At 40.7% G+C, this 19,892-nt stretch overlaps 1 protein-coding gene across 4 annotated transcripts in view; it reads left to right on the top strand.

The window, feature by feature from the left end:
- LOC138762296 (ATP-binding cassette sub-family B member 6-like) overlaps positions 1-19,892 on the top strand; it is a 220,139-nt gene that overhangs the window by 110,382 nt on the left and 89,865 nt on the right. For all 4 annotated transcript variants that reach the window (XM_069936030.1, XM_069936028.1, XM_069936027.1 and 1 more), the window contains 6 exons: positions 1,003-1,128; positions 8,331-8,407; positions 9,079-9,142; positions 13,123-13,208; positions 14,460-14,517; positions 16,019-16,123. In XM_069936030.1, coding sequence (XP_069792131.1) covers positions 1,003-1,128; positions 8,331-8,407; positions 9,079-9,142; positions 13,123-13,208; positions 14,460-14,517; positions 16,019-16,123 — 516 coding nt within the window. The remainder of the gene's footprint in view (positions 1-1,002; positions 1,129-8,330; positions 8,408-9,078; positions 9,143-13,122; positions 13,209-14,459; positions 14,518-16,018; positions 16,124-19,892) is intronic.

Here is a 19,892-nt window from a genome sequence, read left to right as displayed (position 1 = left end):
AATAGTCTTTATTTTAGTTCATGACATGATTTGGTTTCCAATTGAGGAAAAAGAAATCTGTATTATAAGGAATGGTCTGAGAGGTAGCAAAAGCAAAACTGATGATTTGATGAACATAAGAAGCTGAGGAATTGAATGTAGCGGGACAAAAAGTAGTTAAAGTTAGCTGTGAGACCAATGGATTCATCAAGGATAAAGGAAACAATTCAAGTGCCAATCTTGGTGAACTGTTTTGACCAGACACAGTGACATTTCCATTTCTGCCACTGATCCTGCTCGATGCACCGAGTTCCTCCAGCAAATTGTTCTTTTTTAATTAAAGTGCCCGATCATTCCAGATACAAGTTTTGGCATCACATCAATTGATGTGATTGATTCTTCATTCTGGATTGTGGACCTGAATCTGCTGCTCATACCCTTCAATATTATCATGATTGTAAAGATGGCTCACCAGTGGCTGTACTTCATTAGGAGTCTGAGGAGATTTGGAATGTCACTAAATACTCGCAAATTTCTACAGTACCGTGACTGGTTGCATCACTGCCTGGTATGGAGGTGCCCATGCACTGGAAAGGATTAGGGTACAGAAGGTTGTAAACTCGGCCAGCACCATCATGGGCGTTAGTTCTCACTCCATTAAGGACATCTTTAAAAGGTGGTGTCTCAAGAAAGCAGCCTCTATCTTTAAGGACCCTCACCACCCAAGCCATGCCATTTTTTCACTGCTACCATCAGGCAGGAGGTACAGGAGCCTTAAGACAAGCACCCAATGGTACAAAAACAGCTTCTGCCACTCTGCCATCAGATTTCTGAATGGACAGTGAACCACAGACACTGCCTTTTTTTTTGCACTAATTATTTATTTTTAAATAGCGTACTTAGGGAAATGTAATTTATAGCAATTTTTACATCTGTAATGCACAATACCCCTCCCGCAAAACAACAAATTTCATGGCACATGTTCATGACAATGCGTCTAATTCTGATTCTACTTCTGTTCAGGTGGCAGAATGGAAAACAACTGCAAGTCTCCCTGTGTTAAACCAAACGCAGAACATGATCATTAGCCTCGGGCTGCTTGCTGGATCTCTGCTCTGTGCCTATTTTGTGACTGAGAAAAAGTTTCAAGTAAGTGGCTTCCTAAATTAGGGCAGGGCGTGCACAGTGAATAACAGGGCCCCCGTGGACTTGTAGAATAGAGAGCCCAAGGCATCGTTCCCTGAAAGTGGCAGCACAGTTGGATAAGGTGGTGAAGATACACTTGCCTTCATCAGATACAGCTTGAATGTAATATTACAGCTGTACAAGATGTTGGTGAGACTGCATCTGGGATATAGTGTTCCATACTGCAGGAGGGATCTGCTTAAAATATGAGGGTGTAGAAAAGATTGACAAGGACTGGAGTGCTTGATTCATAAGAAATACTGATAGGCTGGAATTGTTTTCCCTGGAGCGTAGAAGTCCGAGGGTGACCTTGTTGAGATTATAAAATTAGGAGGGACATAGATAAATAGATAATCCACCATTATTTTTCAGGGTAGGGGAGATGGCATAGGTCTAAGGTGAGAGGGGAAAGATTTAAAGGGGACCTGAGGGGCATGTTTGTCACACAGAGGGTGGTGGGTATGTGGAAGGAGCTGCCCAAGGAAATAGTAGAGATGGGTACAACTATGACTTTTTAAAAAAGAATTTGATTAGGCAATGGATAGGAAAGATTTAGAGCAGCCATTCTCAACCTTTTTTTGTCTATGGCCCCCTTAGTGCTCTCCTCAAAATTTATGGGCCCCCTCCCCTGTTAAACAGTTAAGTCAGAACATCATTCAAGAGGGTGAACCTTCGCAAGGCTCATACCTGACAGGGTACTGAAAATCTGTGCCAACCAACTAACCGGAGTGTTAACAGACATTTTCAACCTCTCATTGCTGCCGTCAAAGGTTCCATCCTGCTTCAAAAGGGCATCAGTTATTGCAGTGACCAAGAAGAGCAGAGTGAGCTGCCTCACTTACTATCTCCCAGAAGCTCTCTCATCTACTGTGATGAAATCCTTTGAGAGGTTGGTCATGGCCAGAATTAATACAGGTTAAGTAAAGGTTTATGTCCACTGGAATTTGCCATTCGTCACAATCATTCCACAGGAGACACAATATCACTCAGTTCAAAACAACCTGGAGAACAGCAGCTCGTACATATGACTGCTCTTCGTCAACTACAATTCAACCTTTCAACACAATTATTCCCTCGGTGCTGGTCAAGAAGTTCCATACCTTGGGCCTCTGCAACTGGATCCTTGACTTCCTCATCAGAAGCCCACAATCAGTATGAATTGGAAACAACGTCTCCTCATCACTATCTGTCAACACCTCAAAGATGTGCGCTTAGCCCACTGCTCTACTCACTCTACACCCATGACTGTGTGGCCAGGCACAATTCCAATGCTATCTACAAATTTGCTGATGACACCACAGATGTGAACAGAATCACAAATGGCAATGAGGAAGTGTACAGGAGGGAGATGGATCAGCTCGTTGAGTGGTGTCACATCAACAACCTTATACTCAACATTAGCAAAACCAAAGAGATGATTGTGGACTTCAGGAGGAAGTCAGGAGAACACATTTCATTCCTCATTGAGGGCTCAGTAGTGAAGAACCATAGAATGTTACAGCATAGAATCAAGCCCCTTTAACCCTTCTAGTCTGTGCCAAACTATTTTTCTGACTAGTCCCACTGACCTGCACCCAGTCCATAGCCTCCATCCCCCTCCCATCCATGTACCTGTCTAAATTCTTCTTAAATGTTAAAATTGAGCCTACATTCACCACTTCAGCTGGTACCTCGTTCCAAACTCCCACCACTTTCTGTGTGAAGAAGTTCCTTCTCATGTTTCCCCTTAACTTTTCCCCTTTCACCCTTAACCCATGTCCTCAGGTTTGTATCTCATCTACCTTCAATGGAAAAAGTCTATCTACATTTACTCTGTCTGTCCCCCTCATAATTTTTAATACCTCGATCATATTTCCCCCAACCCCCCCCCCTCCCATTCTTCCATGGTCCAGGAAACAAAGTCCTAACCTGTTTAACCCTGTAACTCAGTTCCTGAAGTCAAGACAACATCCTAGTAAATCTTCTCTGCACTCTTTCTATCTTATTGATATCTTTCCTGTAGTTTGGTGACTAGAACTGCACACAATTCTCCAAATTTGGCCTCACCAATATATTACACAACTTCATCATAACATCCCAACATAACAACTCAATACTTTGATTTATGAAGGCTAATATGCCAAAAGCTCTATTTACAACCCTTTCCACTTGTGATGCTAATTTCAGGGAATTATGTTCCTCTATTTCCAGATCCCTCTGTTCTACTGCCCTAACATTTACGGTGTACTTCCTTTCTTGGTTTGTCCTTCCAAAATGCAACACCTGAACATTTACCTATTTCAGGCATTGCCAATACACTTGACAGAGAAATTCTTCAAGGAGTTAAAGAAAATAACATAACATAACATAACAATTTACAGCACGGAAACAGGCCATTAGGCCCTTCTAGTCCGCACCGAACCAAACACCCCTCTCTAGTCCCACCTCCCTGCACAATGCCCATAACCCTCCATCTTCTTCTCATCCATATACCTGTCCAACCTTTTCTTAAATAATACAATTGACTCCGCCGCCACTATTTCTCCCGGAAGCTCATTCCACACGTCTACCACTCTCTGAGTAAAGAAGTTCCCCCTCATGTTACCTCTAAACCTCTGCCCCTTAATTCTTAACTCATGTCCTCTTGTTTTAATCTTTCCTCCTCTTAACGGAAATAGTCTATCCACATCCACTCTGTCTATCCCTTTCATAATCTTAAATACTTCTATCAAATCCCCTCTCAACCTTCTACGCTCCAAAGAATAAAGACCTAATCTGTCCAATCTCTCCCTATACTCTAGATGCTTAGACCCAGGTAACATTCTGGTAAACCTTCTCTGCACTCTCTCCACTCTGTTTATATCCTTCCTATAATTAGGCGACCAGAACTGCACACAGAACTCCAAATTAGGCCGCACCAACGTCTTATACAGTCTCAACATCACCTCCCAACTCCTATATTCCATGCAATGATTGATAAAGGCCAGCATACTAAAAGCCTTCTTCACCACCCTATTCACGTGAGTTTCTACCTTCAGGGAACGATATACCGTTACTCCTAAATCTTTCTGCTCTTCTGTATTCATCAATGCTCTCCCATTTACCACATATGTCCTGTTCTGATTCTTCTTACCAAAATGAAGCACCTCACACTTATCAGCATTAAATTCCATCTGCCATTTTTCAGCCCACTTTTCTAAGCAGCCAAATCCCTCTGCAATCCTTGAAAACCTTCTTCATTATCCACTATTCCACCTATCTTAGTATCGTCTGCATATTTACTAATCCAATTTACCACCCCATCATCTAGATCATTAATGTATATAACGAACAACAATGGGCCCAATACAGATCCTTGAGGCACACCACTGGTCACCGGCCTCCAACCTGACAGACAATTATCCACTACCACTCTCTGGCCTCTCCCTTTCAGCCAATGTTCAATCCATTTGACTATCTCAAAATTTATACCTAAAGACTGCACCTTCTTAACTAACCTTCCATGTGGTATCTTATCGAAGGCCTTACTGAAATCCATATAGACAACATCCACTGCGCTACCCTCATCCACATTCCTAGTCACCTCTTCAAAAAATTCAATCAGATTGGTCAAACATGACCTTCCTCCCACAAATCCATGTTGAGTGCTCCTGATCAGACCCTGTCTATCCAGATGTTTATAAGTACTATAATAAAATAATAAAGAAATTTTTATGGAAAGGGGGGAAACCGAGGATAGCACTAGATAAATTAACAGAATAGTATAAACAAGGAGGCTTACAACTGCCAAACTTAAAAAATTATTATAGAGCCGCACAATTAAGATACCTATCAGATTTTTATCAAACAAGGGAAAAGCCAGATTGGACTAGATTAGAATTAGATAAAATAGGGGAAAAGATACCTGAACACATATTATATAAATGGGATGAAAAATTGGTACAACATAGAAGTTCTCCAGTATTACATCATCTACTCAATATTTGGAAGAAGGTTCATGTAGAAAGAAATAAAACAAATTATCAATTACCAAAACTAATATTGACGCAAAATAAGTTACTCCCTTTTACAATAGATAACCTTTCCTTTAGAGAATGGGAGAAAAAAGGGATCAAAAGAATAGAAAATTGTTTTTCAGGAAATAGATTATTATCCTTTGAACAAATGAAAGATAAATACAATATAACTCAAGATACAGTGCTGGCATATTACCAATTGAGATCCTACTTGAAGGACAAATTAGGAAGCAGTCTGAGGTTACCAGAGGGAAGTAACTTTGAATATGTGATTACAGACACAATGATAATCAAAAGATTTATAACAAATATGTATATTAAACTGCAAGAAAAGGAGAATGAGGAAACAAATGGTAAAACTAAACAAAAATGGGAACAAGATTTAAATATAAAGATAAAAAAGGAAACATGGGAGAAGTTATGTTCTGGAACGATGAGAAATACAATAAATATGAGGTTACGTATGATACAATATAACTGGATACACAGGCTATACATTACACCTCAAAAGTTAAATAAATGGGACCCAACAGTATCTGATAGATGTTTTCGATGTAAAAAAGAAATGGGAACAACAATTCATGCAATCTGGACATGTGAGAAAGTAGAAAAATTTTGGGAAGATCTAAACCAGATATTAAATAAAATTACAGAAAACAATATACCAAAGAATCCAGAGATCTTCCTCCTAAGTAACATAAAAAACAAAGAATTTGGAATTGATTTGGAGGATGCACAAAAAAGATTTGTTAAGATAGCTCTAGCCGTAGCAAAAAAATGTATTATGTCAACCTGGAAATCGGAAGATAATTTGAAAATACAACAATGGTATATAGAAATGAATAAATGTATTCCATTAGAAAAAATAACGTATAGTTTAAGAAATAATATTGAAATATTGAAAACAGATATGGGAGCCTTACATGAAACACAATAGCGAAAACCTACCAGGGACATTCACTACCTAAATTAACGAAAGGAGAAGGAAATGAAAAGAATTGACTCAGTGGAATTTCTTGTTTATTTTTATTGAATTACAACATTGTTTGACTGGTTTAATGTATCCTAGATTTTGTACTTTAAATGGATGGGAGGGGGGAGGTAGGGAGGGTGGGATGGGAGGAGGGAGGGTGGGGGGGGAGAAAATGGCACTGTATATATTTGAAAAGGAAAAAGTATGTATCATGGTTAATGTGGTTTATGGTGTGAAAAATAAAAATTAAAAAAAAACAAAATGCAACACCTCACACTTGTCTGCATTAAATTCCATCGGCTATTTTTCAGCCCATTTTTCCAGCTGGTCCAGATCCCTCTGCAACCTTTGAAAACCTTCCTCACTCTCCACAACGTCTCCAATCTTAATGTCATCTGCAAACTTGCTGGTCCCATTTACCACATTATCATCCAGATCATTGATAAAGATGACAAACCACAATGGTCCCAGCATCGATCGCTGAGGTACACCACTAGTCACAGGCTTCCTGTCTAAGAAACAATCACCCACAACTACTCTTCTTCCATCCAGCCATTGTCAAATCTACTGCATTACTTCTCCACGAATACAGAGCATTTGAACCTTCCTGACTTACCTCCCGTGTGGGACCTCGTTAAAGGCCTTACTACAGTCCAAGTAGTCAACATCCACAGCCTTTTCTTCATCAGCTTTCTGGGTAACATCAAAAAAACTCTAAGATAGGTTAAACATACAAAACGACACACAAAACCATGTTGACTATCCCTTATCAGTCCATGGCTATCCAAATAATTGTATATTCAATCTCTTAGAACATCTTCCAATAATTCACCTACTACTGATGTCAGGCTCATCGGCCTATAATTTACAGGTTTAAATTTGGAGCCTTTTTTAAAAAATGGAACAATGTGAGCTGTCCTCCAATCCTCCAGCACCTCATCTGCGGCTGAAGACATTTTAAATATTTCTGCCAGAGCCCCTGTAATTTCTACATTAGCTTCCCTCAAGGTCTGAGGGGAAAAGCTTGTCAGGCCTTGGAGATTTATCCACTCTTATTTGCTTTAATACAGCAATCACTTCAACCTCTTTAATCTGAGTAGGTCCCATGACTTCACTGGTTGTTTTCCTTACTTCCCACGATTCTGTGCCTCTTTCCTGAGTGAATACTGATGGGGGGAGGGGGGGTGGTAACATTTAAGATCTTCCCCCAATTTTTTGGCTCCATACATAGCCGACAATACTGAACTTCAAGGAGATCTATTTTGTCCCTTTTACTCCATAGAGCCCTGCTGAGAATACTAGTTTAGAGAAATGTGGGCTGAATGTCGACAAACAGGATTAACTCAGGAAAGCACCTTGGTTGACATGGGAGAGTTGGTCAAAGGGCATGCTGTATGTTTGCATGCTGTATGACTATCAGTCATTGAAATGCTTGACACAGTTAGCATAGCGGTCAGTTCTCAGGCCATCGATTGGGACTGTGGTTCGAATCCTGCGTTACCTGTAAGTTTGTGCGTTCTCCCCATGTCTGCCTGGGTTTTCCTTGGGGCTTTTCCTCCCACCGTTCAAAATGTACTGTGCATGTAGGTCAATTGGGTTGAGTTAGTGTGCTATATGTCTAAATGTACCGTGGATATAGGTCAATTGGGCTGAGTTAGTGTGCGATATGTCTAAATGTACCGTGGATATAGGTCAATTGGGCTGAGTTAGTGTGCTATATGTCTAAATGTTTAAAATGTAAAAGATTTAAATTTGGAGCAATACCCTTCAGGCCTTCTCAGTCATACTGGCTGGAAAAGCCCTCCTGACTAATTCTCTTCTACAGTTTTAGGCTGTTTTCTTGCAGGTTATACCTCATCAAACCTCAACCCATATAGTAAAGCTTCTATAAAGCCCCTCCCTCCCTGCCTCTCCCTCCCTGCCAGGCAGGCAGTTGCTTTTCCCTGGATGAGAACATTTTTCCTCAACTCCCCTCGACCTTTATCTTTGAAGAAAGTATTTCCTTTAGTTAAAGGTCAGAGGTCAGTCTGAAGTCATTGACCATTACTAAAGAAAATATCTGACATCCTTGTATTTTATATTCTATTTGTCCCACACAGCCTGCAAATGGTTGTACACTTTCCCTTGCTTCATCCCGAAGGTCATGTTCACAACAATGCTGAGTAATGTCCTCGATGGCCTTTTCCTTTTCTGCACAGGTTGGTGACTTTGTCCTGTTTGGAACCTATATCATTCAGCTTTACACACCACTTTATTGGTTTGGAACCTATTACAGGTAGGTGGTCTTGTATATTGATCTTTATTTTGGGGACCATAAATCTGTCCAATAGTTAATTGCAATTCTTTGCTGCCACATGTCCCTCGTGATTGTCACTACTTCCCCCATGACCAATGTCCACTAAGTGCTCCCTCGCTTGTTAACTCTGGCCTCAGTGTGTTGCCTTTACACTGTTGGCTTGGCCTCCACAATATCCTGTGGCAACAAATTTCCACAGATTTATCACCCTCTAGCTGAAGAAATACCTCCACATCTCTGTTCTAAATGGCCATCCTTCAATCCTGAAGTTGGGCCTGCTTTGTCCTTGACTTTCCCACCATGGAAAACCACCTTTCTATATCTACTTGACCATGCCTTTTAACACTCAAAATCTTCAAATGCTCCTCATAAGATAACCCCTTCATTCTCTGAATCATTCATGTGAACCTCCTCTGAACCCTCTCTAACGAGAGCACATAATTTTTTATTGTGGTAAACAATCAGGATACGAGCTTGTGGTTGAAACAATTGGAACAAGAGTTGGTTTCATTGTATAGAAGACACTGGCAATTGAGAAGTAGTCAGTCCCTCTTACAAAAAGATGACTCTCTTGATATTGGGTGCAATTGGTGACAACGGTCCTTGGGATTTTTTTTTAAGTACACTGTTTCACCTTTAATGTCCTACAGGATGATCCAGACTTCATTCATAGATATGGAGAATATGTTTGAACTATTCAAAGAGAATCAGGAGGTGGGTAATTTTTTTTTTTAATCATAAATTAATAATCCCATTTTAAGAATCAATACAAAAGCTGCCAGCACTGGCATGACTTAAAATTCGATTAAAGCAAGGTACCAGCGATCAGGACCGGGGTTCGAATCCAACACTGGTGTAAGAAGTTTGTACGTTCTCCCTGTGTCTCCATGGTTTTCCCTGGGGGCTCCGGTTTCTCACACCGTTCAAAACGTACCGGAGGTTGTAGGTCATTTGAGGTCATTGGGTGGTATGGGCTGGAAGGGCCTGTTACCATGCTGAATGTCTAAATTTAAAAAAAAATTAACTGTATTTACCATTTAGATTTTCTGCATCTCATGACTCTCATTACTGTGCATTTCTAGTTTGGTGTTGACATCAGTAAATGTGACAATGGTGGATCTAGTCGCTCATGAGCCAGAGGGAGTTCAGGGAATTTGCTCTACACTCTTCCATTTTCCCCATTTGACCTTTGTTTCCTTGGCAACCCTTGCCCTTCCCCATCTATAGCTATCCCTTCACCACTGTTTCCCCCACCCACCCATTAAACTACTTCCATTCCACCTCTTTGAGTGCAGTACCTCAGATTAAACTTTTGGTAATCTCTCTTCTTTTCATACTTTAATCTTTGGACATTTTACTTAATGATGATAGATGGGAGTGCTCTTAAATTTTGATTCCAATTGGAACATGGAATGTTGTGCCAGTCCTCTCAGCTCTTTTCTTTTAAAATTGTACATGTTGTGCCCGCAGTTGGTGCCATTTCTCCAAACTGCTGTGTGCTGATGGATCAAGATACCCCAGGAGATCAACATGTTCAAACAATATACAACGTGGAACATTCTAGCACAGTACAAGCCCTTTGGCCCACTATTTGGGCTGACCTATATAAAACGACTCAACAATCTAATCCTTCCCTCCCTCACACCCAATCACCCTCTATTTTTCTTCTATCCATGTGCCTATCTCAGTCTTTTGAATGTCCGTCATATCAGCCTCAACCACTGTCCCCGTCAATGTATTCCAGGTACTCACCACTCTCTATGTTTATAAAAAAAACCTTACTCTTGACATCTCCCCTAAACTTCCCTCCCTTCCCCTTTCACAGTCCAATCTCACTGGTTGCAGGCAATGCTTATACTGTGCACAGAAGTTAAAATGAATAAAGTTCACCAAGCTTTGGTGCTTAACAGAAGGGTTCTTGTTGGTTTTCAGAGATATCCACAACTGATTTCTTTTTAAACAGCCACTCCAGTGTCTTGCTGACTAAACTTGCCCCCTTCAGAGTTCTCCAGATGATAACCTCTTTCTTTCAGGTCACCACAGAGTTCCTTTCTGTTTTTCCTATTCCAAGGGAAACACCGGACAGCCAGTCCTCTCCTTTGACCAGGCCGTCTTCTAAAGCTTGCCAGCTTGTCCCTCTGGAACTGACGACTGTGTCTCCCCTCTCTCTCTCTCTCTCTTTCTCTCTCTCTCTCTCACTCCCTCCAATTCTGAGAGCAAAGCCTCTTTTTTCTGCTGTCGTCCTGCAAAGATCACATGATCTTCCAGACAGTAAGTTCTGTTTTCCAGACAAAGCTGCTACTGCATGCTGTTACATTTGTTACCTTTTTCGAATAGCAGTCCATCATGAGTCTGAGCCTCTTGCAAAGGTTCCTGCAAAAATTCTGTTTTTAAAGTTCGCGTGACCTCCTCTAACAAACCTTTTCCAATTTATCTCCCAAACACCTCTATATACTCTTGTCACCATCTCATAATCTATTTAGTCACCTTTCATCCTTTTTCACTCCAAAGAGAAAAGCTCTAGCTCTGTTAACCTTTCTCATAAGATTCATTCTCCAGTCCAGGCAACCTCCTGGTTAATCTCCTCTGCACTCCCTCCATATTTTCCACATCATTCCTGAAATGAAGTGACCAAAACTGAACATAATATTCCACATATTATCTAATTAGAGCTTTATAGAGCTGCAACATGACCTTTCAACTATTGAATTCAATCCCTGACAGCTTTGAGTGGTTATGGAGTGTTGGGTGCTACCAGTTACCACACTAATTAGAGACAAAGACTGAGGGGAATGATAGGCTTTATTACACAAGAGACTGCTGGCCCGGGTCCAATCTAGGGATATGAGGAGAGGAAGAGGGGACTTGGCCTTTATGACCTGGGTCACATGGGAGGAGTCCAGGGAGGAGGGCAGGCCAGCTTGTACATACAACCATATCATTACATGGAGCTTATCACTTGTTTCTCTTCATGCTATGCTCTATCGCCCTCTCTGGAGTGTGCTTGTATATACATGATCAGCTTTCGTTCTTAATATATGATAGATTATTGATACTACGTTCAGTACTTCACAATAAAATTAAAAAGGCTTGGGAACTGGAACTTGCAAGACCCTTACTGGAGGATCTATGGAACAAGATTCTTAAACTGGTGAATACATCTTAATATGTGCCCAATGTTCATTAATCCAGTTCTAGTGGTGCATCGTGTTCATATGTCTAAAGATAAGCTGGCCTGTATCTTTTCTAATATTATCCCTACTTGTGACAGATGCAAATCTGATATTGCTACATTGACACATATGTTTTGGATCTGTCCATCCTGAGAAAACTATTGGAAAGAAATTTTTAATATCTTTTCAACTGTATTTGAGGTGGAACCACGACCCAATCCAAAAACTGGTCTTTTTGGGGTTATTGAACCAGATATAGGGAGTTTTTCTGCACCTGTGCAACGGGTTATGGACTTCTGTACATTGATGGCTAGAATAGCCATCTTATTCAAATGGAAAGACTCTAGACCTCCAACAGCATTTCAATGGTTCTCTTGTATTATGTCCTGTCTTAAGTTCAGAAAAAAATTAGATACAGTATCATGTATTTGATGGATTGGTGAAATTTGAAGATACATGGCGACCTTTTATGTCTTATTTTCATTTGATGTAAATATTTTTGATGGGATTAGATGGACTCTCTCTTCCAGATTAGATATAGTCTTACCTTTGTTTTTTGATTCATGCCATGAATCAAAAGCTACAAAAAATATGTAATCCTCAGGATAAGCTGCTCAGATGTTTTTATTTTGGTTAGTTTTCTATTCTTTTATAAGAGTAGGTTAGGTGGGGGGGGGGGGTGGTGGTGGTGGTGGGGGTGGTGGTGTGTTGAAAATAAATAAATAATAATAAAAAAGAAAGAGAGCGAGATTTTAATGTCTTTTCTGTCTTCACCCAATAGGGGGTACTGGGTTTGTGCTGTTTGAAGTTTTATCTTGAGAAAGAGAGAGTATCATACCATAAGCCATAACCTGTCTGGCAACCTTGAGAGATCTATGGATTTGGACCCCATGGTCCCATGGTTCTTCCTCACTATTAAGAATACTGCCATTAACCATGTATTCTACCTTTGTTTGATCTTCCAAAATGCATCACCTCACACTTGCCCAGATTGAAATATATAAACATTTTTTTCTCCACTTGACCAACCTGTTAAACAGAATCGTTTTTTGTAGTGTTGTTGTTGGGAACCAATTCCCTTGAAGCTGTAAATGCCATTTCTTCTAAATTTAAATTTGATGCAAATTTTGTTATGAGTGTCAAAGCAATTAACGAATTTGATTAGAATTTTGCATGAAAATTCATGCCTTTGGCCACCTTGGATGACTGCAGGAGAGCATGTGACATAGAAAATAATATTTTAAAACTTTGAATTGAGTAAGGGTGGCACAGTTAGTGTAGCGGTTAGTGCAACACCGTTACAGTACCAGCGACCTGGGCTCAGGCTGACACTGTCCAACAGGAGTTTGTGTGTTTGCCTTGTTGTCTGCGTGGGTTTCCTCCCAATGTTAAAGAATGTGCGGGGTTTGTAGGTTAATTGGTATATTTGAGCAGCATGGGCTTGTGGGTAGGAAGAGTCTGTTACTGTACAGTGTATCTAAATGACTAAAAGAATTGCAATAATTACTACATATCTTGCAGGTTTCTGATGATGTCAATGCAACAAATCTTACCTTCAAAGTTGGAAAGGTGGAGTTTGATGAAGTTTATTTCAGTTATATCGATGGGTATGTACATTTATCTTGTGAATGAAAGCATGGACTCACAAATGCTCAAGATGGGCTTCGAGAATAGTCTGCAATGGCATAATTAGGAAAAGCTCAAGCCCGAAATGTCATTTATATATCTTTATTTCCTATGGATGCTGTGAGACCGGCTGAGTTCCTCCAGCATTTCTGTGTTTTTACTACAATCACAGTGTCTTCAGAGTCATTGAGTGTCCATGGATTTGCCTCCAGCGCTCCTGCAGCCACACAGATTCCTGTTCGATCCATCGACAACCCAAGCTCCTAATCCAAAAATTTGACACTATCAGGAAGCCTTCAGTGCCCGAGGCCCTTTGGGAACGCTTCTTGCCCAGAGCATTTTCTCGAATCCCGACTTCAGCAGCCTGCAGCCTGTGCAGGTCTCCTGACCACAAGTTTCCTGCAGCCTGTACGGGTCCCTCAGCCACTAAGCCCCTTCCTGGTCTGCCACCGTAGCATCTTCCTGTGAGACCGGCTGAGTTCCTCCAGCATTTCTGTGTTTTTACTACAATCACAGTGTCTTCATGTTTTACTTGAATCTGCAATTGTGAATGGACTATTGGTATTTAACTTCAATGGTGTGGAACACAAGGAGTATTAAATTATACTTCAATTATTTTAAAAACGGTCAGAACCTATCTGAAGTAACTATCTTCAGTTCTGGATAGGTCATTGAGTCACTGGGTTCTATAGCATAGAAACAGGCCCTTGTCAACACCAAATAAGGTGAAGTATGTATATCATAAGCTTGATGTGTATTTCATTGATTATTCAATACGGCTGAATTGAGTTGATTAAAGTACTGACTGGATTTGATTGGTTAGATGTGGAGAAACTATTTGGTCTGGTAGGGAATTCCGGAATGTAAAATTAAAATTGGAACAAGCCATTCAGGAATGAAATCGGGAAACAATTTTTCCACGGACCAGGGTGTGATCCGGCGTTATCTCAAAGGAATTTGTACCTTCTCCCTGTGTCTGTGTGGGTTTTCCCTAAGGGTTCTGGTTTCCTCCCACCATCCGAAACGTATCGAGGGTGTAGGTTACTTGGGTGTGAACTGGGTGGCACAGACGTGGGCCGAAATGACGTGTTACAGTGCTCTATGTCTAAATGAAATTTGTGGAAAAGAAAAGGAAATCAATACTTCATATATGCGTTGACATTACTGCTTTGCATTACAAGGTCACAATTCACTCAAAATGTTCATTGAATTTTGCTTCTTTTTTCTCACAGGAAAGAAATCTTAAAAGGCATATCGTTCTCTGTTGAACCTGGACACACGGTGGCGCTGGTAGGTTTACTGTGTATTATCATGTTTTATTTCATCAAAGTCATATTTGTGTGGATTCAAGATTCCTTTATTGTTGTGTAATAGTACAGAACATGTAATTTTACATGAAATTGCCATCTGCCTGCCGTGAGGCAGACAAAGAATCACCATTAGTGTTGCCTGGCACCCCTTATGGTAAGAAAGAATGAGAAACAAACGAAAGTCCCTTCAGAGTCACTGAGTGTCCATGGATTTGCCTCCAGCGCTCCTGCAGCCACACAAATTCCTGTTCGATCCATCGACAACCCGAGCTCCTAACCCAAACATTTGACACTATCAGGAAGCCTTCAGTGCCCGAGGCCCTTTGGGAATGCTTCTTGCCTTCCATTTTCTCGAATCCCGACTTCAGCAGCCTGCAGCCTGTGCAGGTCTCCTGACCACAAGTTTCCCGCAGCCTGTACGGGTCCCTCAGCCACTAAGCCCCTTCCTGGTCTGCCACCGTAGCATCTTCCTGTAGGGTTGTCTCCTCTGCTTCTCCTTCTCAATGGGGGCGTTTTCCCTGTTTCTGGTGGCCTCCGCTGGTCTCTGCAACACCTCATGACTGCTTCCGAGCACAGGCACCACCATCTTGGGCACAGGATTTTACTTACAAGCACCATCGCTGCTATAACAAGCTGTTTATTGCCCATATTGACTAGGACTATTGACTGTTGAACCCTTTGGAGCAGCGCTGTTGTCTCCACTCACAGCTTTACCGGATCCACAGCAGCAGAAGGGCTCCCATTACATCAGCTGTAGCAGTGTTTCTGATTTTTAAAAATTCTGTTAAGAGTAAATTTTGTGCTAAGTATTCATAGCCCCCTAATCTTCCAGGTAATGCAAGCCCTCATAAGTAGAGAGAGTCAAATGAGCCTCCCCCCCCCCTACAAATAACTTGCCCAAGTGAAGCACTAGTCTATGAACATGGTGTTTCTAACTGGTATCAGGATAAAATTGATTCAAGTCATTCACATGGATATGCAGGTTGCGATCCTCGAGACAGCCAACATTACCACATAGATTGCAAACATTACCACATAGATTGCAGTGGTTCAGAGATTGTTCTTCCAGGCCATGCATGAATAAATAGTAATTATGTCCATACCAGATTTGGTCTCATTGTGAGAATTAAATTAAAGCCAAAGAATCCTGCCCAGATTTATTAATGGAAAAAAAACTGGCTTTTACACTAAATATCATCGGTATACTGTTCAGACTTAGGTTGACCTAGACATGCAGCACGGTAACAGGCCTTTCTGGCCCATATGCCACCCAATTGACCTACATCCCTGTTTGTTTTTAGAGAATGGGAGGAAACTGGAGCACTTGGAGGAAACTCACACAGACACGGGGAGAACATATAAATTTGCAGTTCGTGCTGGAATTGAACCCGAGTCGCTGGCGCTGTAACAGATGATGTATGTAGCACAGGAGGCTATTCTAACCAAAAGATTAACAATTTTCTGCCCTGTATTTTGTTCAGGTTGGGCCCTCAGGCTCAGGGAAAAGCACGATCATCCGCCTCCTCTTCCGATTTTATGACGTTAATGGAGGTTGCATTAAAATTGATGGCCAAGACATCTCAAAGGTAAATAAGATAAGAAAGTAAAAAATAGGAGCAGGAGATTACTGGATGATTCATCTTTTAATAAAATCCTGGATAACCTGTCAAAAAATGTGGCTATCACATTCAAGAAATTAACGAATTGCAAATAATTAAGGCAGCAGCATTAATTCCTGTGGCACCCAATCAGTTCAAAATCAAATCAACACCCAACCCCAACCCACCAATTTTCCCCTGCAACCGCTGCAACCGTGTCTGCCGGTCCCGCATCGGACTTGTCAGCCACAATCGAGCCTGCAGCTGACGTGGACGTTTACCCCCTCCATAAATCTTCGTCCGCGAAGCCAAGCCAAAGAAAGACAAGTTATATAACGAGATTTATGACAGCAGTACAAGGTTACCAATGCAGCGACGCAACCACAGGCAGCACCACAGAAGTTAACTAAAAAATTTAATTTACAGTGCCGTATATGTCCTTTATGTGAATAGAGGGGGGGTGTCGGCTGTATGTATAATAGATGTGGAGGACAGAAAGGGAAATTTGTGGATATGTGTGTTCAGTGTAATGACAGCCTGGGGGAAAAAGCTGTTTCTGAATCTGTTTGTTCTTGTCTTGATTGACCTGTAGCGTCTGCCAGAGGGTAGTAGGTCAAACAGATGCAGGGCAGGGTGGGTGGGATCCTTTATTATTGCTTGTGCTCTACTGAGGCAACGAGAGATGTTGAGATCCTTCAGGGAGGGTAGGGTACATCCAATTATCTTTTCTGCTGCCCTCCCCACCCGTTGAAGTCTTTGCCGCTCTTCTTCAGTGCAATGGGAGAACCATATTGTGCTGCAGTACAGCAGGATGCTCTGTACGGTGGAACTGTAGAAGGTAATCAGCAACTTTGACCCACCTTGCTCTTTTTGAGCATTCTCAGGAAGTACAGGCGCCTCTGGGCCTTTTTGATGACTGCTGAAGTGTTTACAGTCCAGGAGAGGTCGTCTGAGATATTGATGCCCAGGAGGTTACCCAATCACCACCAAAAAATGATGCATTCACATGTTGTTTATTAAGACTATGGTGTTGAATGAATTGTTGTCCATATATGAGGCAGCCATAGGTGTTGCCCAGATGTTCCAGGGTTAGATGCGTAGCCAGGGAAATGGCAACTGCCATGGACCCATTTTGAGAGCAGGCAAATTTCAGTGGATCGGGGCTGTTGGGGAGGCTGGAGTTGATGCGAGCCGTGACCGACCTTTCAAACCACTTCACAACAATGGATGTCGGAACCAACAGGAGATTAGCAATGAGACACGTTGTCATGCTTTACTTTGTTTCCAGGATAATAGCACACTTCTTAAAGCAGGTGAGAACTTCAGCATGTAGCAGGGACAGGTTAAAGATGTCAGTGAATACTCCCTCCAGCTGTTTTGCCCAGATTATCAGGACTCAGCTCATAGATACAGCCTGTTCCGTAGAATACTACAGCACAGAAACAGGCTCTTCAGCGCATCAAGTCTAGAATAATCTATTATTCTGTCTAGTCTCATTAAACTGCACCTGGACCATAGCCTTCATATATCCGTATACATGTCCAAATTTTCCTTGAATGTTGAAATTGAGCCCACATCCATCACTTCAGCTGGCAGCTCATTCCACACTCTCACCACTCTCTGTGTGAAGAAGTTCCTCTCACGTTCCCCCTAAACTTTTCCCTTTTCACCCTTAATCTATGTCCTTTTGTTCTTGTCTCACCTAACTTCAGTAGAAAAAGCCTGCTTGCATTTACTCCATCGATACTCCTCATAATTTTGTGTACCTCTGTCAAATCTCCCCTTACTTTTTTGACACTCCAGGAAATAAAATCCTAAACTGTTTAACCTTTCCTTGTAACTCAGTTCTTAAAGTCTGGGCAATATCCTAGTAAATCTTCTCTGTGCTCTTTTTATCACATTGATATCTTATGAAGGCTGATGTGGTAAAATCTCTCCTTATGACTATCTACCAATGATGTGATTTTTAGGAAATGATGTATCTGTATTCACAGATCCTTTTAAGCCTAATTTGCCTCGTCTACTCCTTCCTTGTAAGACAACATGCCCTTTCTAAGTATTAGTCTTGCTCGGGTTTTCTGAACTGCTCTCGATGCATTTATATCTTTAATAAGGAGACCAGTACAGGTCTTAGTAATCCAACTAAAGCACAACTTCCAGGCTTTTGTCATCATTTCCTCTAACAATAAAGGCAGGTATTCTGTCAGTTTTGCTTATTACCTGCTACACCTGTATAATATGTTTTTGCAAATAATTAGATTTATCTAACCTGCTCAATAGTAGTAGTTTATTTCTATAGCACATGTTGAGCACTGAACATACAATTTGGAATAAATTGGTTACTATCTAAACGGTGACAGTAAAATAGATGAGTAGGATGGTGCTCCTTTCCTGCCACTTGATAATATTATATGTAATTTTGTACCTCACTAATTTCTTCTCGAGTTCCCCTATCTTTTCTATATCTTATCTTCCTGGCTTCCTAATAAGATTGCAACTTGATTCAAGTCAATATATCATAAAACGTGTAGTTTTTAAAAGGTTACATGAATAGAGACTTCAATGTATATGTACATACAAGTTGGCAGAACAAGTTGAGGAAGCAGAATCTGTCGTGCAGGCATTATAAATGATGCACGGTATCCCAAACTGATGAATTTGTATATTGATGCAATCAAAAAAATGGTTCAGCTTCAACTGGGGAATTGCATCCAGTTGTGGTCACACACTTAAAACTGAAAAGCTCCTTATAACTTCTGATCTGTTTTCTCTTCTAACTAATTTTGTGCTTCTCAAATTGTGCACCCCATAATCTTCTCTACTAATCTCTTATGAGGGACTTTGTCAACATTCTTAATTAGTCCAAATATACTCAATTTTGCTCTCTATTAATTACATCTTCAAAGATTTCTAAGTGACTGCATAATAATTTCTATTAAACACAAATGTTTTTTTAAAATCCATGCTGGCTATTTCTATTTGATCTTTAACCAGATACAAAGACATTTTATTTTTAATTAACTAATTTTATCTACCACAGATGTTAAACTGGCTTTCCTTTAATTACCTGGATTAGCCCTGTCTTCCTTTCTAATAACGGCATCATTTTGGCCACTCTCAACTCCACCAGTTGAAGGTCTCAATAACTTTAATTTTTTAATTTAAAATTAAATTTTCATTTTAAAATTAAAAAAAAAATTTAGATAGACAGCATTTTGGCCCTGTTTACACCTAATTAACCTACACCTAAAACTGTTCTTGTTGACAAAGTCAAGAATGCGAGAAGGGAGATTTATTTTCTTTTGACAGATTTGAAATGATTCCACAAATGGTATTCTATTAGGAACATAGGAAGTAGGAACAGGAGAAGGCCAGAAATAGCCCATCGAGCCTGCTCCGCCATTTTATACGATCATGGCTGATCTAATTTATGACCTAACTCCACCTACCTGCCTTCTCGCCATATCCCCTAATTCCTCTATCATGTAAAAATTTATCTAACCGAATTTTTAATATGTTTCATGAAGCAGCCTCAACTTCCATCAACTGACAAGCTTCAAGGATTGTCATGTGTATTAATTTTCATGCCTAACTAGCTCGATATATATCTCAATCCTTCGCTAAGCAATAATAACTACTTATATTTGTATCAAAGTATTTCATACAAGAATTATCAATCAAGAATGGATTTCAAAGCCAAAAGAACCACCTTGGGGTGATTAGCCAATAGGTTGGTCAGAGAGTACATTTATAAGGT

The sequence above is a fragment of the Narcine bancroftii genome, chromosome 4 (assembly GCF_036971445.1).
Source record: "Narcine bancroftii isolate sNarBan1 chromosome 4, sNarBan1.hap1, whole genome shotgun sequence".
Taxonomy (NCBI): Eukaryota; Metazoa; Chordata; class Chondrichthyes; order Torpediniformes; family Narcinidae; genus Narcine; species Narcine bancroftii.
The sequence above is the reverse complement of the archived record's forward strand: the minus strand, read 5'-3'. Positions and strand labels throughout refer to the sequence as shown.